The sequence below is a fragment of the Lontra canadensis genome, unplaced genomic scaffold (assembly GCF_010015895.1).
Source record: "Lontra canadensis isolate GAN:19392208 unplaced genomic scaffold, GSC_riverotter_1.0 scaffold28, whole genome shotgun sequence".
In the NCBI taxonomy this organism is placed as follows: Eukaryota; Metazoa; Chordata; class Mammalia; order Carnivora; family Mustelidae; genus Lontra; species Lontra canadensis.
In genome coordinates this window covers 5,066,957-5,090,966 of record NW_022631022.1, presented here as the reverse complement: position 1 = coordinate 5,090,966, position 24,010 = coordinate 5,066,957, and the positions used below count along the sequence as shown (strand labels likewise).

At 36.5% G+C, this 24,010-nt stretch overlaps 1 protein-coding gene and 1 pseudogene across 10 annotated transcripts in view; one reads left to right on the top strand and one right to left on the bottom strand.

Moving 5' to 3' along the window:
* Window positions 1-24,010, bottom strand: part of HERC1 (HECT and RLD domain containing E3 ubiquitin protein ligase family member 1) — a 185,838-nt gene that overhangs the window by 140,671 nt on the left and 21,157 nt on the right. For all 10 annotated transcript variants that reach the window (XM_032864757.1, XM_032864756.1, XM_032864764.1 and 7 more), the window contains one exon: window positions 257-1,212. In XM_032864757.1, coding sequence (XP_032720648.1) covers window positions 257-1,186 — 930 coding nt within the window. In that variant the 5' untranslated portion in view covers window positions 1,187-1,212. The remainder of the gene's footprint in view (window positions 1-256; window positions 1,213-24,010) is intronic.
* Window positions 5,847-7,121, top strand: LOC116872112 (annotated as a pseudogene).

The following is a 24,010-nucleotide window of genomic DNA, read 5'->3' as shown; positions in this document are numbered from 1 at the left end:
AGATGTGTAAATTTAGGATAACTACCACAGTTTCTTTATCCTTAAGATAAGGATCAATAATATCGACCTCACATATTAACATGATAATTGACTCAGACAGTGCATATAAAGCACCTGGTTGGTAGCAGGCACACAACAAAAGTTACCTCTCTTCCTTCCCAACTCCTGGTACTGGGGAGCAGTAAATAAAAGAAGTCAAAAGAGGAATGAAATGGTTTATTACAGATTAAGTTAAAGACAAATTTATAGTACATACCAAAGAACGCCTCATCTGCATTAATATAGTCATAAAGCAGTCAAAGCTGATCATTCCTTCCTGGCTTGATAGTAGTTTGCTTTTCTCCATGGAATTTACAACCGCTGAAGCTCCCAAAGCCATTTCTATCCATTCAAGAAGATACCGCAAAGAGCCTCGCTGAGCTGCTAAACCAAGTAGCAGCTCAGAAGCTAATCTGCGACCTAAAGTGTCTGCACCAGAATTGGGAATAGTTACTCCTTTAAGAAATGTTGTCACTTGTGATAAGCAGTCCAAACCCATCGGAGGAATCTTGCTTTCATTTGCTAAAGATAATGGTGGCAAAGAGCTGACAACTTCAATTGCAGTATGAATAACGTCGTTGCAAAGACTAAGACCAGGTCCTGACACAGGCATCATCCAGCTTTGTCTCAGAAGTGCAAATAATAAGCTTAGACCAGTTCGAACACCCATTTCTATAAGTGCATCAGTGCTTGACCGGGGACGTTCACTAACAGAATGGACATCTGCTGAACCAGAGCTGCTCTCTGGGGAATGCTGCTGCTGTTTCACTTTGCCTTTGTCATGGTATTTATTAGAAAGTGCATAAAAGACACGCTGGAGTACGAGGAGTCGTTTCCGAAGTGCCCCAGCAAATGGGGAATCTGAACATACCATCTTTGCTAGTGCTAGCTGGCTGCTAAGAAGGGCATCCAAATAGTGGTCCTGCTCATCACTTGAAAGAGACTCACGTTCAAAGTCTGGCAACTGTGGTCCTTTGAGGCACAAAACTTGTTGGGGCAAAGGTACTACTTCTTTATTGCTGACCAGTTTAGAATAGAGAACAGCAACTCCCTCTCTTGTGGCAATAGATTCACTATCCTCTGTAATCCAGGAGCTGTTGAGGTGTTCAAGCCACTTCAGTTTCACTGGTGGAACCATAGTTGCCATGTTGGTTTACTCTTCAGCCATTAGTTCTACAAAGGGAGATGAAAAAGCAGTCAAAAACTTATATAGGTGATTCACAAAATGTTTCTGAACCTCCACCTTACACCTACAATTAGCGATTTCAAACTGGTGAAACAAAGTCTGCACTTCAATTAACAGGAATGTACCAATGTTAGTATTTTAGCTTTCATAAATGTACTATAGTTATAAGATGCTAATATTAAGGAAAAATGGGTGAAGGACACATATGGGAACTCTGTATAATTTCTACAACTTTTGTGTAAACCTAAAATTAACCCCACATAAAGTTTATTATAAAATTAGTGATTTGCATACCTTTTCCCTTCTGATTCTGGTCCCACTGTCAGTATAACAGTGGGTTTCACATGCTGATCACCCCCAAATTCCTATCTACAACCCAGACCTCCCCCCTGAATTCCATACTCATATATACAATTGCCCATTTGACTTTGCCATATAGATATCTAATAGGCATCTCAACATACTCAAAACTGAATTCCTAATCCACCAATGACCATCCAAATCTGTTGTTCCTGTAGACCTCCTCATGTCAATAAATGGCAACTCTATCCTTCTAGCTCCTTTGACCAAAAACCTTGAGAGTCACCACTAATTCCTCCTTCTTACACTCCAAATTAGTCAGTGCTACTTTCAAATACATCCAGAATCCAAACAGTTCTCACCCCCTTCATTGCTAAAACCGTACCCCAAGCCATCATCTCTTGGATCATTGAAGGAACCTTCCTGCTAGTCTCCATGGCTATATGGAGAAACCACAGTGACTCCAAAAGAGCAGAAATGTTTTTGTATATTTTGTTTACGGCTGTATTCCAACACATAGTAAATACAACGTAAGAATTTGTTTTTTAAAAAAGCACTCTAATGAATCATTGAACACTACATCAAAAACTAATGATGTACTATGAAGTGGCTAATGGAACATTAAGGAAAAAAAATACTTAAAAACTAAGTCCTATGGGATGAAATAGTCACAAAGGACTGGCATCCAAGGTACATAAAGAACTATAACTCAGTAATAAAAAGACAATTTAATTTTCAAAATGGTCAAAAGACTGAACAAAACTTCACTGCAGATATATGAATGGCTAATAAGTACAAGAAAAGTTCTCAACATCATTATTCATCAGAAAATGCACATTAAAAACACAAATAGAGGGGCGCCTGGGTGGCTCAGTGGGTTAAAGCCTCTGCCTTCAGCTCAGGTCATGATCTCAGGTTCCTGGGATCGAGCCCCGCATCGGGAGGGAGCCTGCTTCCCTCCCCCCACTCTACCAGCCTCTCTGCCTACTTGTGATCTCTGTCTGTCAAATAAATTAAAAAAAAAAAAAAAATTAAAAAAAAAAAAAAAAGACTGACACCACCAAATGTTAGCAAGAATGTAGAGCAACTGAAACTCTCACAAATTATTTGCAGGACTGTGAATGGGAAAAAGCACTGGTAGTTTCTTAAAAACTAAACTAATAGTTTTCTTATAAAACTAAAATTAATCTCTACTCAATGACCCAATCATTGTTTTCCTAGGGGTTTGCCCAGAAGAAAACACAGGTCCATAAAAAGACTTAAATAAAAATATGGTTTCCCCTAGAAGGTGAGAGCATGAATAAACTGGGAAGGAACATGAAGGAATTTCCTAGGGTGATGATAATATTGAATTACCCAGGCATATGCATTTATCAAAACTCAATAAACACACATTTAAGATTTTTACATTTCACTGAATGTGACTTTTACCTCAGTAAATACTGAACTCTATTTGATATGCAAATAGAAGTATATTTGGGGAGAAGTATACTGATAACTATAATTTATTTTGTAATGGGTCAAAAAAAAGATGCATTGATGTGTAATACATCTTTATACATATCCATATATATGAATAGGTATGCGGTAAAACAAAAATATTAAAAGACTAATGGCAGAATCTCAGTGGTGAGTATATATCGATTCATTTAATAATCTTTCAACTTGGCCATATATTTGAGATTTTTTTTTTTAAGGGGAGGGAATAATCTTTTTTTCTTTTTTAAAGATTTTATTTATTTATTTGACAGAGATCACAAGTAGGCAGAGAGGCAGGCAGAGAAGCGGGGGGCGGGGGGGAGCAGGCCAGGCCTCCTGCTGAGCAGAGCCCGATGCGGGGCCAATCCCAGGACCCTGGGATCATGACCTGAGCCGAAGGCAGAGGCTTTAACCCACTGGGCCACCCAGGTGCCCCATTTTTGAGATTTTCATCATAAATTATTGCAAGGGAGGTGGGGACTAAATTTGCAGAATGGAAGTCATAACAGTTCCTACTAAAAAAAATCCTCAAATACTGAAGGGCATTTTATTGTCATGATATAGGTAATCTTCAAGAAAGAGCTCAAGTGATAGTAATCCTAGACTAATTAAAAGGAGTTTCCTGGGCGCCTGGGTGGCTCGGTGGGTTAGGGCCTCTGCCTTCGGCTCAGGTCATGGTCCCAGGGTCCTGGGACGGAGCCCCGCATGGGGCTCTCTGCTCGGTGGGGAGCCTGCTTTCCCCTCTCTCTCTGTCTGCCTCTCTGCCTACTTGTGACCTCTCTCTCTGTCAAATAAATAAATAAAATCTTTAAAAAAAAAAAAAAAGGAGTTTCCTATTTGTCAATATGCCTTATTAAATTCTAAATATAAAACCTGATGACACTTCCCTTCTCAAGAGTATCATTACTATGCTTAATTATCTTCATTAGATACTCAGAAAGTATGTACTTGGGAAGGGGAAAACAAAACCTAAGCCTCCTCCCACTTCATTTAGTAATTACTCAACATTGTGCAGGGGAGGGGAACCTGGGTGGTTCAGTTAGTTAAGCATCCAACTCTTGATATCAGCTCAACTCTTATCTCAGGGTTGTGAGTTCAAGCCCCACATTGTTTAAAAAAGACAAAAACAAAAACAAAAACACCACATTGTGCAGAGGATATTAGAGTACCTTATTTACCTCCTTCCGGCAACCCATACGTAATTTTTGTTCTTTTTAATTTTGCAAGTTTGATAGCTGTAAAGGCATACGATGTTGCACTAATTTCAATTTTCCCAATTACTAATAAATCTGAACATTTTATATTTATTGATCATTTGGATATCTTCTGGATATCCAATAGGAAAGATACTTACTTTACACTGCATGACCTTCTGAATTTCATATATGTGCATTTGTTACCAAACCAAATCTTAAAACTCCATTTTTAAATAAAGGAAACCAAAACAAAGAAAAAGTCAAATTTTTAGAAATGCTCTTCCACAATTTTTTAAACAAAAAGGGGAAGAAAAAGAAGGATTTCACAATTTCTAGAAAAGTATATAAAAAACATTATTTATCAACAAAATGTAGCCAAAGTTGACCAAAAGCAATCTACAAAGACTTAAAATACTTCATTTCTAAGTAAGACTTCAATGAATAATTCAATTCAGTATTAGAAAAAAATAAGCTTAAAAACTGAGTAATAAATATAGCAGTAACTGATGAATAAGACATAAAAAAATAATAGGATTCATATCTAAATCTCAGAGGTGATTCTTAGTGGGGGGTTGATCAGCTAACCTAATCAAGGAAAGAAAAAGATAAAACATAAGATACTCAATATTATAAATATGAATGAAAAGACAGAAATGGAAATTTGCCTGTTCCTCAAAAAGTTAAACATAAAAGTTACCATGTGACCCATCAATTCCAGTCCTATGTCTAAACTCAAGAGAACTGAAAATGTATGTAGACAGGAAAACGTGTACAGAAACATTCAATAACAGTATTACTTATAATAACGGAAAAGTAAAAACCAACCCAAATGTCACCATCATCAAATTCATCAATAGATGAATAAACAAAACGTTCTGTTATTTATATAATGGAATATTATTCAGCCATAAAAAGGAATGAAGTACTAATATATGCTATAACATGACTGAACCTTGTAAACACGCTAAGTGAAGAAGCCAGGTCACACACACACTGTATGATTTTATTTATATGAAATATTCAGAACTAGCAAATGAATAGAAACCAAAAAAAAAAAAAAGTTAGTAGTTGTAGGTCAGGAGCTAGTGGGAAAATAGGGAGAAACTGCTTAATGCTTAATGTAGGAGGGGTTTTACTTTAGAGTAATTGAAAATGTTTTGGAATTGGACAGAGATGGTGGTTGCAAATACTGTGAATGCACTAAATACAAATAATGATTCACTTTAAAATGGTTAATTATGTGTTATGTGAATTCTGACTCAATAAATTATTTTTAAAAAGAAAATGAGCATGGCAGGAAGTACTTCACCAAAATGAACTTGGATATGTTGCCAAAAGAAGATAGAATCAACAGTGCACAAATATACAAGAAATACACAAACAAATATACATCAAGAATGACTTTGATGGATCAAAAAAAATTATAAGATGCCATTCCAGATTAATCAAAATGTGAATTCAGGGAAATTCAGCAAAGAAAGTCAAGAGTATTTAAACAGAAATGAATCAGAACAACTAGAAAACATAAAAATGTTCATATAAAATCGTAAGAAAAAGAACCTGAGTTTAGAACATGAGAAAAAAATTTAATGAGCCAATGACTTCCCTTTTAGTTCTATAATCTACAATGAGACAAAATTGATAATATGGAAGATGAAAATTCCACAATGCACCTAGCACAGTGTCTGGTATTTCATAAGTTCTTAATGAAGGCTGCATTTGAAGAAAACCAACTGGCTAGTAATTTACAGTGCATTAGAGAGCCAGAATAACATGGTTAGGATACTAGTGAAATATATCAGTAATGAGGTTTAAACAAACTAACAACAAAAATCAAGCTGTGGATGTTTGAAGAAAGAAATCTTTTTATGCCTTCAGGAAACAGACAATTTTTAAAACTACTGTAAATGTCTCAGGGCATTGAGGAAAGAGTCTTTGCTCTTCTTAAGCAGCCAATAAAGTAATATCAAAACTCAACAAAGCACAAAAAATATAATTGTAATGCTGCCCTATAAAGGTAGTTATAAAAGTCCACAACTAAAATATTAGCAAGCAAAGTGGAACTGTATATTAAAAGGCTAACATGTGACATGTTGAATGGGTTTATTTGAGGAATATAATGATGGAGCAACAGAGCAAATCTACTATCATTAACAAAATCCATGTTATACTGTGAGATGTTAAAAAAACAGCTGATAAAATACAGCATCCATTCCTAATAAAAATCTAATAATAAGGCAAGAATAAAGGTTTCCTTTTTAAATTATTAAAAATTTTATATCACAAAACAGAAGAAAAACACTGGCAGCACTGGTTCCTAGAGTCAAATACAAGTGCCCACTTTTACTGCTTTTATCAATAATGCAATTGAACAAAAAAATAAGTATCATATAGTATTCTAGAAATTGTTATCACAGTGAGGTAGTTGATTACAAAATAAATAAATATCAAAACTCAAAAGTATCTAGCTCTAAGTAGTCATATCCCCTTTGGAGAGTCATGATGCAACTGTGGGGTGGTCCCACACTCTCATGACCATGCTCACCAACTGCCCTGAACACAGCTGAAACAGAAAATAGGAAGATGGCTGCAAACCCTTCAGGACAAGGTTTTCAGAATCCAGAATGCTCACCATTACACTGTGGAACCGCCAGGACAAAGTTTTCAAAACAGAAATATAAATTGCAATCTTGGCAGAACTAGACAAAGGGAAGAAAGTTACTGAAGCAGAACCAATCCTCAACAAATCATCCTAGTGCTAGCACTGCACTCCCAGAGACCCTCAGTAAGGACTTCCGGGAGCGTGCCGAGCACCAGCACATTGTAGCAGGCACATACACATTCATCTGGACACTTCAAAACTCAAGACTCTACATGAGAATCTTATTCTTGCCCTTTTACCTCATCCTGACCCAGAATAAAGAACATATTTGCAATGAAAGTGACTTTATAATATCAAATGCCAAAGCTATTATCATTCAGTGCTATACAAACTATGACTCAGAATTTGGGCAAAATTTCAAATTTTGTTCTGCCTTAAAAGAAAGGTATATGTAAGTGAAAGCAAAAATGAGGGTAACCTGGATAATGAGAGGTTTGGAAGTTGTATTATCTAAGGAATTGGTCACGCTAAAAGTGACTAACTTTTTTGCAATTCAATTTGATTTTAACTCTAAATCAGACTCTACATTGGATGGTTACATTAACTCATCCACAAGCCCCTAATAAGTTGGTCTAGGTATATTATTTCCACAATAGGCTTTAAAGAATCATTTATAGTACTTAACTTTAAAGAAACAAGAGTATTCTTTAATAATAAAAACCAGAGTGCCTGGGTGGCTCAGTCAGTTAAGCATCTGCCTTTGCCTCAGGTCATGATCCCAGGATCCTGGGATTGAGCCCCACATGGGGCTCCCTGCTCAGCGGGGACCCTACTTCTCCTTCTCACCCTCCTCTCTGCTTGCGCTCTCTCCTCTCTCAAATAAATAAATCAAATCTTAAAAAAATAAATAAAAATATAAACCAATAGGCTTAAATAAGTTTGCATTCATATTTGCTATTTATGGAATTGATGTCAGCGTACCTTCTGATTTTACAGTCAGCATACCCAGAAATATATATATATATATATACACACACACACATATATATGTATGTGTATATATATATATATATTTTTTTTTTGAAAGAGAGAGTGAGACAGCACATGAGAGGGGAAGTGAGAAGGGCAAAAGGAAAGAGAGAATCTTAAGCAGGCTCCCTGCTCAGCACAGAGCCTGAGGTGGGGCTCAATCCAACAATCCCAAGATCAGATCATGACCTGAGCCAAAATCAAGAGTCAGACACTTAACAAACTAAGCCACCTAGGCACCCCCATCCAGAAAATATTCTTTGTTAACTCAGGATTAGTTCCCTATTCTCAATTTTAAAGGAAAACCCAAGAGAAGCCTAAATTACTAACCAGTCTTAAATATCTTTTATAAGTATACACCACTATAAATGTGACTAAATTCTATTAAGAACAGTTATAAGAACAAAAAAGTCAAAAGTATCTTTAAATAACTACAATAACCAGGAATTATATAATATATAACAAGAAAATAATTAGTTGTAACAAATATAAAATATCTAGTAATAAACTGAACAAGAAAAGTACAAAAATTTTATTAATAAATACATAAAATTCTACTGCAGAACAAAAGAGATTCTTTTAATAAATGGAGAGCTTATGCAATGCTCTTATTTGGAAGAATCCATATTTTAGGTGGTCAATTAACAGATAAAATTAATTCAATATCAACCAAAATCACCCTGGACTTTTCTAAAACTTGATAAAGTGTTTAAAATTATCTGTAAAAGTAAATACATAGGAATTGAAAAAAAAAAAAAGGGAAAAAAAAGAAAGGGGGAGAGAAAGATAGATCTCTGAAAAAAAATTGGAAACTGAGAAAGGTCCTGGCTTACCATATATTAAAAATTACAGTGTTAGAATAGGGGCACCTGGGTGGCTCAGTGGGTTAAAGCCTCTGCCTTCGGCTTAGGTCATGATCCCGAGGTCCTGGGATTGAGCCCCACATCGGGCTTTCTGTTCTGCGGGGAGCCTGCTTCCCCCTCTCTCTCTGCCTGCCTCTCCGCCTACTTGTGATCTCTCTGTCAAATAAATAAATAAAATCTTTGAAAAAAAATTATAGTGCTAGAATAACCAAATGTAGTTCTGACACACGAACGTAATATATTAGAAAATATCAAGAAAAGAACTGAGCATCCAGGAGATGCAAGTACATATAAAAAGTTAGTATATGATGAATGTTAGCATATGATAAAGGCGTTAATCCTAATGAATGCAAATATACCGCATTCCACTATGTACAAGGACACATGTTTAAGAATTTTCATTATATAACAGGGAGAAACCTAAACATTCATCAATAGGGAAGAGATAACTAAAATGTGGTATATTCAGATGATGCCAAATTATAAACTTTATACCATAAAAAAGTTAACACATGCAATTCAACAAACTAATAAAATTTTCTAATTTTCAAAACAAGTTTTAGTGTTTAAGAAATACCAAAAAACATTACTAGAAGAGCTATACTTCGTAAGTTAAAAGTAAAAGCACCAGGGGTGACTCACTGCTCAGTAGTTATAGTATACAACACTTGATCTCAGGGTTATAAGTTCAAGCCTCATGGTGGTATAGAGATTGCTTAAACATAAAAAAATAATAATAATAAAGTGGAAAAGTAAAAGCACCGAAGTCTGCCACACTGGCTAGGTTTGAATCTAGGCTGTAACACTTCCGATCTATGGACCAAGGCTAAGTTCCTCAATTTCTCCATGGCTCAAAGTGCTTATCTATGAATTAGAGAACAATAAGGAGAACCCTCTATGATTATCATGAGGGTTAAATGAGATAACACATAGAGAGTTCTTAGAATCATTGCCTGGAACATAATACACACTCAATAAATGTAAACTGCTATTATGATCATTATTATTTTGTTCCTTATTGGTATCTCTACCAAATACTGGTTGTAGGGGTGCCTGGCTGGCTCAGTCAGTGGAGCATGCAACTCTCAATCTCAGGCTTCTAAGTTCAAGTTCCAGATGGGTATAGAGATTATTTAAAAATAAAATCTTAAAAAATATATTTATACATATATAGATTGTAGATGTATGTGGAGATGTATACAAAAGTTGTTTTTTTTTGTTTTTTTTTTTAAAGTTTAGAAGGACAAGGGCACATGGGTGGCTCAGTCACTTAAGCCTCTGACTCTTGATTTAGACTCAGGTCATGATCTCAGCATTCTGAGACTGAGCTCTACGTCAGGCTCCACACTCGGTACAGAGTCTCCTGGAGATTCTTTCCCTCTCCCTCTGCCCCTCCCCACTTCAAATAAATAAATAAATAAAATCTTTAAAAAAGATTTTAAGGACAGATCCCCAAACTCATGACAGTGATTGCCTGGGGGGGATAGCAGGTGCCAAACAGGACATCAACTCTGTGTATGTTTCCATTCTTTTATTTTTAAGATGATTACATAAACTTGACAAAATTTTAGCATTGTTAAACAACATAAGACGACAGAGGAGAGTCATTTTTTATTCTTGTACTTCTCTTCAGTCTTAAATTTTTCTCAGAAAAAGCTAAAACAAAAAGGCTGGTATGATCATATTGTTTTCAACTACAATATAGTCAAAATTTATCATCACAAACCCATTATTGTTTTACTTTATAATAGGCTTGTTTTTACAAAAAGCATTTTAACAAAAAAAACCTAAAAATTTCTCTTTTTGAAAGATTAATTTTATCTGTCTTGTTTCTAACTTTAACATAGGTTTGGAAAACAAAAATCAAATAACACCAGTTTAACAGTATTTTTTAATCCTTTCTCAGGCATAGAGAAATCTGCAGTTATAGGACAAATACCCTAGAGCTGATATATTCATCAGCCTGCTACCTCAGACACTGTGAGACAGTTTAACTTACAATTTGTCATTTTGCATATATATATATATATATATATATATATATATATATATACACACACACACACACATACATGTATATTGCACATAAATATCACAAACATAACCTCTGGGTATATTCTGATGATGTGTTCTGTAAAACAGAAAGATGAATCATGACAGCAAGAGTTGCCAAAGATAAGGGGATGATGTTTTATGAATAGTTCTGATCAGTGGAGAAAGGTTCAAATAGAATACTGCGTAAGACTAAAACATTTCCAATGAAACTTTTGAGTTACTAGATAAAACCTATTTTTTCCTTTTTAATACATTATGTTGCAGGCAAATAAAAGAATAAAAAACAATTCATAAGAGTATTCAAATTACAAATTCTGGTTCCTTCAGTGTTAAGCCACTAATAAACTAGTATCAACTAAAATGTCTGAATTTTTCAAGCTGTAATCATTCACATTAGCTACAACCAGCAAATCCTCTCTAAATACACAAGATTAGAAGACATTAATTTTCTCTCTTACTGAGACAAAAAGTAATTTCTTCAAATACAATACATATAGTATTATACAAAAAGCTAGTTTTCCAAAAATCTGTTTCAAAGCTATATTATCTACTAGCTATAGAATCTCCAGTGCTGATGTCCTACAAAATTGTTCGAAAACAAAGCACACTTGTTGATTTAATCAACTTTTGCTATAGTTTTATTATAAGCAACTGTCCAGTTGGGGCAAGATATAATTAATAAATGATTTAATTTTTTCATTTTCCCTTAAACTCCAAGACTATATATAAGAGATTCACAAAGTTTGTATCTTCATATTCAATCCACTAACATTTTCAAATCTTAAGTCTTAAGCTAGTTTATCAACTTCCTACCCTAGCTACAAACAAGATAAGCATGATTCAATAAAAATTAGAATGGAATCAGGAAATTAAGACACTAACACCTAAGAAATGACCTTAGCAAAACAGCTTACTCCCTGAGGGCTCATCTAAAAAATAAGGGAATCAAAGGAAATAATCTCCAAAGTTCTTTCCAGTTCTAAAATACTATGGACCTTGGGGTGCCTGGGTGGCTCAGTGGGTTAAGCCTCTGCCTTCGGCTCAGGTCATGATCTCAAGGTCCTGGGATCGAGCCCCACATCTGGCTCTCTGCTCAGCAGGGAGCATGCTTCCCCCCTCCCCCTCTGCCTGCCTCTCAGCCTACTTGTGATTTCTCTCTCTCTGTTAAATAAATAAATAAAATCTTAAAAAAAAAAAAAGTTTAAAATACTATGGACCTTTATATTTAAAATAACCTTCCCCCAAAATAAAACAAAACCCAAATGTTTAATAACATACAAATTTGGATCATACTACAGTCTACCCACTTCTAGAAAGAATACAAACTCGATACTAGGTTATACAATCATCAAAATTATTTCATTTTTTTTAAGTTTTACTTATTTAAATAATCTCTACACCCCATGTGGGGTTCCAACTCACAACCCTGAGGTCAAGAGACACATGCTCTTAGGACTAAGCCAGCCAGGTGCCCCCAAATTATTTAATTTTTTAAAAATTAAATATTTGTTTCATGTTGTTACTCTCTTATGGTTTTTTATGACAATTAAAGTATCTCAAATTTAACAGGTGCGCAGTAAAGGCTTGTGAATTTTACATTCTAATTTTTAAAATGAAAAAAATTTACATTAGAAACTACTGAATTTAGTCCTATTTCAGTGCTCTTATCCGCATATTAGATCCACAATTAGATCTTGAAAAACTGGGGTGAGGGGTTTACATCATTTGACAAGATCACACAAAAGGTGAACGTAAGAATCAGGATTAAGCACAAGTCTCAGAGTCTGAAGTCCAGCACTATTTCCATGGCCCCATAGTATCACTCCCCCAAAAATTAATTCTACATGCAGGGTAGATGTAAGAATCAAGGGCGAGAACTTGTCAAAATATACACCCCTAGCTCCCCAACCCCAACCTACCCCACCAAAGAATTTCTTTTGGAGAAATGTGATATTTCCACCCCCATCTTCATCTTTGTATTCAGTGCCTAAGAATGAAAGCTGTGACATTGTGATTTATACTAAGAAATATATATTTAGTTGGTGGTTGTCCCCATTCCTAGCAGAAAGCTCCTAAAACCCTTGGAATTTTCTGTGATGAGAGTAATAAAGGTGTCTTTTGCTACATTAATTAAGTGACTTTTGGAAAACATCTGAGGATGGGGCTAGTGTCCAGTGGAGCCAATCATTGTGGGTAGAAGGTAGGAAATTTCAGTCCTACCCCCTGGCCTCTGGGGAGGGGAGAGGAACTGAAGACTCACTTACTTCAACCACCAATGGCCAATGATTTAATCAATTGTGCTTTGCAATGCAATCTCCACACACAAAAAAAGTGGTGGGGGCCCTGGCTGGCTCAGTAAATGGAATGTGCCACTCTTGATCTCCGGGTTGTTTGAATTTAAACCCCATGTTGCGTGCAGAAATTATTTAAAAAGAAAAATCTTAAAAAAACACGGTATGGAGAGTTCCCAGGTCGGTGAACACATAGAGACTCGAGAGTGTCGTGCTCCAGAAGGGCATGGAAGCTCTATACTCCCTCTCTTCCCCCATACTTAGCCCTACACATCTCTTCCATCTAGCTATTCCTGAGTTATATTCTTTCATAATAAACTGGTAATCTAGGAAGTAAAATGTTTCTCTGAGTTCTGTAAGCCCTTCTAGCAAATTAACCAAACCCAAAGAATGGTCACTGGAACCCTCACTCTACAGCCAGTTGGTCAGAAGTACAGGTAACAATCTAACACCCATGACATAGGTGGCAGTAGTCTTCAAGGACTGAATCCTTAACCTGTGGAACCTGACCCTATCTCCAAGTAGACAGCATATATTGAGTTAAATTGCAGGTCCAATCGTATGGTGTTCGAGAACTGCGTGGTTTTGTATAAAGCACACACATCAAAAGTGGAATTAGAGTCAGAACTGCACATGTAAATGAAAATTCTCTCTATGCTGACACATTATAGTAGCTTCCTTATCCAACTCCCTGATACCCGGTTCTCCCCAACTCCTGTTCATCCTTCATCTTTCTGCAAATCTGTTATGCTCTTGTTTGAATCCTCAAAATGCTATTGGCTTACCATGTAAAGGCCAACTGCTTTATACCAGCAACCACCTCCTTATACTCAGGAATTCAGGTACTTTCCAGTTGCTCTTCTTCTACCCTCTCCCATGCAAAGAACTTGAAAATTAAGCTTTCTAATTCTCTAATAGGATACCTCTCACTCTAACCTATAATTAATCAGAGTTATTTTTTACTCTAACCCTAATAGATAATGCATTTCCCTGGATGGGGACTCCATCTTATTCAATTTTAATTCCCTACCATGCAGCCTAATATATTACAGTGTTTGTTAAATTAACTAATTACAACTAATGTCTACATTTAAATAATATTAACTAATAAAAGAGTAACTTTCAGACAAGTTAACTTCAAATCAGTTGATGATGGACTAAAACTCAATTTAGGAGTTGTACAACTAAATTATAAATTGTAACTCAACAGAAACAAACTTCTACATACCCTTCTCTTCAGTTCAGTTCTGATATATTAATCTTTGGGAAATGGTGGCTATTATCATTACCATTATTATCTCCAACCACAGATATAATTACTATTCATATAATATCTATACCTAGCCCCTAACCTCAAGTGTAAAAGTATAGAACTAAAGTCTAGAAGTGTGGAAGAACCAAAAAATGTAGAACTTAAGTGTGTCTAAATTATAATACTGTTCCTTGCTGCAAGTATCCAAACAAGGCAATGATACAGAAAGCCCTTGAACAGTATTACAATCTCCATGGGTAGCAACAGAGGTCAGATTAATGAGAAACTAGGGACTTTGAAAGCAAAGAATATAGAATTTGAGAGATGACAGGAGATGGAAGGTAATGAAACAATAAAATAGCAGAAAATGATAGTAAGTACTTACATTCACAAGGATAGCCACAAGCAAGACTAAAAATGCAGAGAAGCAAGAGGTCCGAGAATTTCTGAGGGCAAATTTCAGGAGCTATTCCTAAGTCTGGCTCAAGATTCTGTGAAACCAAATGAAGGGAAAATAAACCACAAGAGTTCACCTCAGTTGATTCAGAAAAAGCATTTGATGAAATTCAACACCTTTTCATGGGAGAAACAACAAACTAGGAACAGAAGGAAATTACCTCAACATAATAAAAGCCATATATGAAAACCCACAGCAAACATCATACTCAATGGCAAAAGCTTTTACTCTAGATTGAGAACAAAAGCAAGGATGTCTACTTTTGCCACTTCCATTCGACACTGTACTAGTTCTAATCAGACTAGTTAGGCACGAAAAGTAAAGAAAGGGCATCCAAAGTAGAAGAAAAGAAATAAAGTTGTCTCTGTTTACAGAGGGCTTACTTGTGAAAAACCCCAATAAGTGCACACACACACACACACACACACACAAACACACATACAAAAGTTAGAACTCATAAATGAATTCAGCAAAGTAGCAGGACACAAAGTCAATCACACACAAATCAGTTGCATTTCTATAACTAATAATGAACAATCTGAAAACAAAATTATGTAAACAATTCCAATCATAATAGCATCAAAAAGAGTAAAATACTAAGGCATTAACTTAACCAATGAGGTGAGAAACTTGTACAATGAAACTACAAAACATTGCTGAAAGAAATGGATGTTAGGAAATATTCTGTCCACTAATGTGTGTGTTTAATTTTTTTTTAAGAAAAAGTTAATAAAGTCAGTTTGCTTTTCAATAGTTTTACTCTAAAGAGCAAAATCTCTCCACAGTTGAAAAGGTCAAGAACTGACCTCTCTCCCCTGCTCTCCTTCTATAAGCTATAACTGAGATGTTTAATTTCTGGAAGGAATCAGGCTCCTTGCTTTCTATTGCAGGACCTTCCCACAAAAAGTTCCCTCTACTTAGAGCCTGCCTTCTCCATCCCACCCTCTTTCACCCAGTTAATACCTAGTCACAAGATCTCAGCCTAAATAGCAGTACAGGGATATACTGGGTATCTAGTTGAATAAAATGCCTCTTCCTCAGGGAAGCTACCCGACCACACACATATGAGAATCATGTCCCTCTTTTAAAATGCTCACAGAGTACCCAATATTTAGCTTCTCAGCATTTTTCAGTTTGCGATTATATACTATTTGTGTGCTTATGTGTTAGTGTTCTCTCATACTAGTCTATAATGTCACGAGGGCATAGATGCTTATATCCTCAAGTGCTTAGCAAAGGTAAAGCACATAGAGGGACCTCAACAAATATTTGCTGAATTGTGCTGAGCAATCTGCATCTATGTAGTTCATTATTTACACAGAATCCAACTTAAAACCAGATATTATCTTATTCTAAGCTGATATATAATGGAAGAACTTCAAAAGAACAAATTCCAGGTGTGCAAGTGCCACAGATAGACCATGTGAATTCCATCTTCAGTCCATTTCTGTCTCCTCTTCTCACTGTATATAATTTTTGGAGTGATTCTAGCTACTCCCAAGGTTTTCACCTACCTCTCATATGCTAATGAGTATAGTCCAAATTCTCTCTCCTCAGCTCCAGACCTGAATATCCACTGCTAACATGACATACCCACTAAGATGTTCCAAAGGAATCTTAAATTCAACATGCTGAAATTTGAACTTGTCATTCACTTCTCTGCCACATCCGTACCTAAATAAATTTATGAAGTTCTAAATTAGTGAATTTAGAGATTCATAAAAGAAAGACACCAGTAAGGATATTTATCAAGAGCATTAATCAAAGAAGTGCAGGAGGGACACAGCCCATCTGGAAAGTTCTGCACCTGAAAATTAAGTGCACTTGAGATTTGGGTGATCCAGCCTTCCCCACCCAAGCCCCAAGTGCTTCCCTTCTAGAGGGCTTCATTAGGCTGACTGATTTTGGCTCTCATTAAATCACAGAAATTTTCAGTGTTTAGTTGCACAAAATTAAACAGCTGATAAGAAGGAAAAGCTTTTTTTTTAATTATTATCCCTATTTACAAAGTGAGCATACTTAGAAAAAGAAGAGACCTGCTGAGTTTGCTGGCAAATTGTTTTGCTACATCAATAATGAGAACTAGTTAAATAAACCAGAAAGCAGACCTGCTTATTCAGCAAGGAAAGAACTACAGACAAAATCAAATCAAACTAATGGATTTTCGCTTGTATTCAAGAACCACCAATTCACAATCCTGATGAACCAGCTAAACGCTGGCAAAGATAAAAAAAAAACAAAAAACAAAAAACTGCTGTTGTCTTGTTTTGTTTAATTTACAGCAATGATTTATACCACTAAAAGCCAATTGTTCTTTTTTCCATTCATGGTCCAATGCACAAATCCAAATTTAATTACATACATAAATTACTAAATTCACCAATGAAAAGTGGGGCTGGAAAAACGACTAAAGGATTGGAAAAGAAACCAAATAGCACTAACCACTACCTTTCTAAAACTGAAATAAATGAAGCACAGTGAAGGATTTGAGCACGGGGGTAGACTAAATAGTACCTCCAAGTGAATTTATCAAATTATGAAGCTTTCTAACACTCTCTAGGTGAACAGAGCAATATAGTAACTAACATTCACTGAGCACATTGAACACTGTGCTAAACCCTTTACATGTATTACTTTATTTAATCTCAGAACAACTCCGAAATAAGTATTCTTATTATTCTGATTTGCAAGGAAAGGAAATGGAGGCACAGGGAGGCCAAATAGTTTGCCCAAGGTCACCCTGCCAGCAATTGATAGAGTAAAGATTCAAACCAGAGCAGTCTGATGCCCAATCACTTAACCACTACCAAATCATGCTGCTTCTTTCCACTGACATGGTGATTTCACAAGTTGTAGATCACTCTCAATTTTAGAAAATTAAAAACCTCGGAAGGTTTGAATCAATCAATTGCCAACTCAGTTAATTCTCAGTCCTGCTGCTATGATAAAATTCATTCCTCCCAGCCACTCTCAAGAGCATTAAGTCATTAAATTTCAACTGGGTAAAACAACAAAGTAATTTTCACAGTCCTTATCAGAAATCTGCATGATAGAAATGCAAAGGACTGAGAAGAGCAAAACAATTTTGATAGAGAACAAAACTGAGGAATTTCCATTGTGTGACCTTAAGGCTTATTATAAAGCTACAGTAATCAAGACATGTGTATTGGCATCAAGACAGATCAACAGACCAGAACTGAAAGTCCAGAAACAGACCCACACATATATGGCCCCACTAATTTTTAACTAAAGTGCCAAGGCAGTTTAATGGGGAAAGGATAACCTCTCACACAGGGTGCTGAAACAACTGGAAATACATAGAGGAAAAAAATGAACCTCAACCCTAATTTCACACCATATACAAAAATCAACTCAAAATGGTTCACAGACCTAAATGTAAGAGCTGAAACCATAAAACTCTCTAGAAGAGGGAAGCCTAGGTGGCTCAGTGGGTTAAGTGACCAACTCTTGATTTCGGCTCGGATCATGATCCCAGGGTCCTGAGACTGAGCCCTGCCTGCATCAGGCTCCATGCTGGGCGTGGAGCCTGCTTAAGATTCTCTCTCCCTCCCCCTCCTCTGCACCACACCCCCCGCCCCAAGCACAAATGTGCAGTCTCTCTCTTTGGGTGGAGGGTGGAAGGTGGGGGAGAACCTTCAGAAGAAAATGCAGGAAAGAAATCTTTGTAACCCTGGATTAGACAAATATTTCTTAAATAGGACTCAAAAAATCAATACATTATCTATCAAAATTAAAGTTTTGCTCTTCAAAAAGCACTATTAGGAAAATGAAAGGCAAACGCCAAACTGAAAGAAGCTATTTGGAAAACATGTATCTAACAAAGGACTTGTGAATACATAAAAAGGACCCTTATAACTCAACAAAACATAATTTTTTTAAATAGACAAAAAATTTGGACATTTCACCAAAGTTATGTAAGTGGCTAAATAAGCATAAATAGGATGCTCAACATTCGTCATTAGAGAAATGCAAATTAAAACTATAGTGATACTATTTACAAACGCACTAAAGTAGCTAAATTTAAAGAAACAGACAATACCAAGTATGGATGAGGATGTGGAGCAACTAGAACTCCCATAAACTGCTGGTGGTATGTAAAATGGAAAACTGTTTGGCAGTTAATTATAAAACTAAACATACCGTACTTACTATATATATAGCAATATCACTCCTTAGGGATTTGCCCAGAAAAATAAAACACATGACCACATAAAAACTTATATACCTCCAAGTCCAAAGCAGCTTTATTCATAATAGTCAAAAATCAGAAATTCAAATGTCCATCAACAGATGAATAAACAGACAAATAATAGTAATTTACATACTCTGGCCTTCTCTTGTCCACTTAATGCCCTAAAGTTCAGAAACCTCTTTTTCTTTATAATACTTGTTCTTTTTTCTTTTTCTTTTTTATTTATTTATTTATTTAAACATCAACCATTTCTGTTCAGTGCTAAAGCTTAACTCATTATCACTACACAGATACTCCCAAATACATGCCTCTGGCCAGCACCTCTGCAATCTGTTTTCAAATGTCTGATGCTCAATACAATGTCATTGCTTCCCACCCTCAATTCACCATATCCAAAATTAACTTCACCATCTCTTCCAGCTTCCCTAACTCCTCATGCTCCCCTCCCTCTCCCTTACAATACCTTATAAAACCAGCTCCTTCTGATACATCACCTAAGTACCCAGAGTCAAAATGGTCCTATAATCTTTGACTAAGGCCTTTCCTTCACTCTCCAACCTCTTTTAATACTCCCACTGGTCCCATCCTGCCTTTATAACCTGTCCTGGGAAACTTCAATGGGCTCCCAAGAAGTCTCCCCATTCCACTGTATCTACCACCTCCTTCTACTAGATTAACCTTAAAGCTCAGTTCTAACCAGTTCATCATTGCCCATAAAGAAGTCAATGGCTCTACCATTTCCTTTGAAATTGAATACAAGCCATTGCTGAGGGCTTAAGTCCATCCAGAGGGGGCCAAGTTTGCCTTACAATTTCATCTTCCACAACTCCCCAAAATATATCCCTCTCTTGAAAAAGCCAAACACTTCCCACCTCTGTGCTTTTGTGCATGCTATACCTTGTAACGGACTACGCTCATTTATCTAATCTTTACCTGTCACAACCCATATTTCTCCTTCAAAGGCCTATCTCAAAGTAGTTCCTCCATGAAGTCTTTCCTGTTTTAATCACTTTATTCACCAATACAGTATTCATCACTTCCTCCTTGGAACACTCAGTTCTCATTAACACTTTGTTTACACATATTATAACATTTGTATCCTCTGCCTGATTTATTCTTTATGCACTTGTCTTCATTAACACTAACCCATTCATCAGACTTAAGTTTTTCAAAACTGGTACTCTGTATTGTCCCTCTTTTGTTCCTTTAAGCTCCTGTCATACTACCTCTCTTGTTGCAGAGACTCAGGAACCCTCTGTAATAGATGAATTCTGATCTAATGAGTCTACAAAAAAAAATTTTTTAAGTACATAGCCCATGGGGGGGCTATAAGGATAAATCGAATAAGAGATTGCTTTCTGACTTTTTTGTTATAAGCTGAAACTTTGCCTGGAGAGAGATTTTTTTAAAGAAGACCCTCAAAATCCACTAAACCAAATCTTCCTACAAGAGCATTTTCAGTATAACACTCCTCTGCTTGCACATGTACAGTAATTTAAAACGGGTTCCAGGGGCACCTGGGTGGCTCAGGGTTAAGCCTCTGCCTTTAGCTCAGGTCATGATCTCAGGGTCCTGGGATGGAGCTCCACATCAGGCTCTCTGCTCAGCAGGGAGCCTGCTTCTCCACCTGTCTGTCTGTCTGTCTGTCTCTCTCTCTGTCTGCCTCTCTGCCTACTTGTGATCGCTGCCAAATAAATAAATAAAATTTTAAAAAATAAATAAATAAAATGGGTTCTGAGCTAGGCATTCTCTGTTTGACCCCAATCTCCCCACACAAACTTAATCTCTGTCCTTCCACCTTCCCTCTGCTTTATACCTTTTGAGGCTGACTTCTGGGATTATACTGTCCAAACTCCCCTGGTTTCCAGGTGGGTCAGGCCAATGAGAGGTATCAGAAAGAAATCAGAGAATGAGAAGAAAAAGAAAGTGGTCCTTATTTCCCTGGCTCCCTCCCCACCTCCCTTTCCTCTCTACAGACAGAGGTGCTATCCACCAGCTTGGCATTCATTGTTTCCGCTCTTACCAGGCTTCAGTTTTCCTCTTCTTGGCCCCATTGGCTTAAAAGTATCAGTGGCTTCCAGATATTGCTGGACCTTGGGAACTTCACTATCCTTTGTTGCTTTCTTTAACTCTACCCAAACCTCAATAACTATTTATTTCCTGCCAGGGCCCTGAGTGATACATAGCTCCCTGGGCTTAAAATTCCCCACTCTGCTTCCAAGGCTTACAATCCACTGTTCCCTATCAAATCTCCTCAGTAGCCCTCTGCTCTTGTCAGGCAGGCATCCCTCCCAATCCTTACCATCAGTAAGTTGGAGTGTATTCATCCCTACCTCTGCACCCTTAGTCATGCTGCTGCTCCCATAAATGCTCACCTTTCCTCTCTACCTAACAAATCCTACACTTCCTTCAGGTATTAATTCAGTTCCTACCACCACCACCCCCACCCAACACACATACACAATTAAACCTGTTCTAATAACCTTAATCCAAATTATCTTTTCCATGTTGGAATTTCTATGTCTCTTACATGAAATACTTTGAAAACTGTAAAAATAAATGCTGGTATTACATTGTATACACTCCAATTGTTCACCACAAATCCCCCAAAGGGAAATAATTTGAACTATTTAAAGTTCCTTCTTTCTATATTCCATCATGTAAGTTAGTATAACATTAGAAATACTGTAACTCTCATTGGCAGAATGCAATAAACAAAAATACATCACTACAATGTTCTACTACCAAAAGTTTGTAGTAACTAGCTATAAGCAAATTAACTGTATTTAATGATTCTGCTTTCAATGTAATGATTTCAAACTATGTCTGCTAGCAACCTTGGGCAGTTTTTAGGATCAGTGCACTTTTTAACGAAAGAATCTTCAGGAACAAAAGAGAAAAACAAGTTATACTACTTGCCAAGTTCAATAAGCTGTTATGCAAATAGATAAAATTAGTCCAGAAATACAAAGAGAAATCAGCACATGCAGGATGCCTTTAAGTTGTAGCTGACTAAAGGCTATGAACCAGACAACACACTTCAACAACAACAGATTTTCGAGAGGCATGAAAGGGCCAGTGGTCTTCATCATAAATTGTAGAAAAAATCTCCCCCTTCCTTAGAACCATCAATGTGCTGGCATCTAAAGCCTAAGTCATGTCAATCGTAACATCTTTTGCTATATTTGTCCTCACTGAATTCCCAATGACATATCCAATTTATACTTCAAGAACTCATTCTTGGGGTGCCTGTGTGGCTCAGTCGTTAAGCGTCTGCCTTTGGCTCAGGTCATGATCCCAGCGTCCTGGGATCAATTCCTGCGTCAGGCTTCCTGCTCAGCCAGGAGTCTGCTTCTCCCTCTCCCTGCTCTCCCTGCTTGTACACTCTCTCTGTCAAATAAATTAAAAAATCCTTAAAAAAAAAAAAAAAAAAAACCTCATTCTTATGAGGCTCCTAAAATAAAAAATGGAGACATAGCTAAAATGCAAGAAAAGGGTACTATGGCTAGCTCCTCACACAATATCAGAATACATGAATATGATCTTGAGGAGGAAAAAAAAAACACTTTAAAGTATATGAAAGCTCTAATGGTATCAAAAGATATAGAGGGGAGGGTTTAATAATACCAAATGTTAACAAGCTTCAAAGTAACTTTTTTCTCTCTTCATCCAAAAAGAAAACAAAGAAAGGGATGTACTGCTACCACCTTCACTAATGAACTAAGGTCAGTCCTATATGCATATTAAAAAAAAAAAAAAAAAAAAAACCTCTGCAACTGTATGTTAATTTTTACCAAAGGCATTTCAGTTTATTACTAGTAGGAACTTAACAAGAATGTGCAAATTTCTCCATAGTAGGAAGGTCAGCTACATACAAAGCTCAGCCTCCTAGAGGACTCAGAACCCAGAAGAGGACAAGGATATGTGAAGAATTACAATACAACATGACAACACTGCATAATAAAGTTGCCCAGCAGGAACTAGGGATAATACTAAGTGAATGAGGAGAAGGACAAAGAAGCCAAGACACAACTGACACCCTAAAAGCTGAGTTAAAACATGAGGGCCTAAAACAGAAGAGCAATAAGTATCTGGTTTGTGAGAAGATAAATTTTAAGGATACTGCAAAGGTATACTTAACGAGACTAGGCTCAATCAGTATTTTCACACAGTATTTTTTAATTAAAAAATAAGACATTGCTTAAAGTAAGAATATCCCCTTCACTGCAGCCTTGTTCAGAATAGCAGAAAGAGAAAAAAAGGTAAAAAACAAAAAAGGGGAAACAACCTAAAGCTGACAAATAAGAAACTGGTTAAATGAATTATACACATAAACTGGGAATCAAGGTAATCATCAAAATGAATGAGAAAGATCTACAATTATCAGGAACGTATTAAATTGGAATGATAACCATGATATATTAAGTTAAAAATACATTAAGATGTAGACCAAGCAATTCCACTCCTAAGTATGTATCCAAAGAAACCAGAAGGAGGGACTCAAACAGATATTCATATTCCCATGTCCATAGCAGCATTATTCACAGTAGCCCAAAGGCAGAAACAATCCAGGTGTCCATCAACAGATGAATGGATAAACAAAACATGTTATATATAGATATACAGAGGAATATATAGATATATATACAATGGAATATTACCCAGTGATGAAAAGAAATGGAATTTTGATATATGTTACATAGATGGACCTTGAAAGCATTGGAGCTTTGGAGGGTAGGAAAGGAATAAATAAAACAAGATGGGATCGGGAGGGAGACAAACCATAAGAGACTCTTAATCTCATAAAACAAACTGAGGGTTGCCGGTGGGGGCGGGGAGGGAGGTAGGGAGAGGGTAGTTGGGTTATGGACATTGGGGAAGGTATGTGCTATGGTGAGTGCCGTGAAGTGTAAACCTGGTGATTTACAGACCTATACCCCTGGGGTTAATTTTAAAAAATTAGCACCTAAAATGGAAAAAAAAAATGGCATTAAGTGCCTCCTGAGGTGATAGAAGTACACAGCATCTATACAGTGCTCATGCAATTG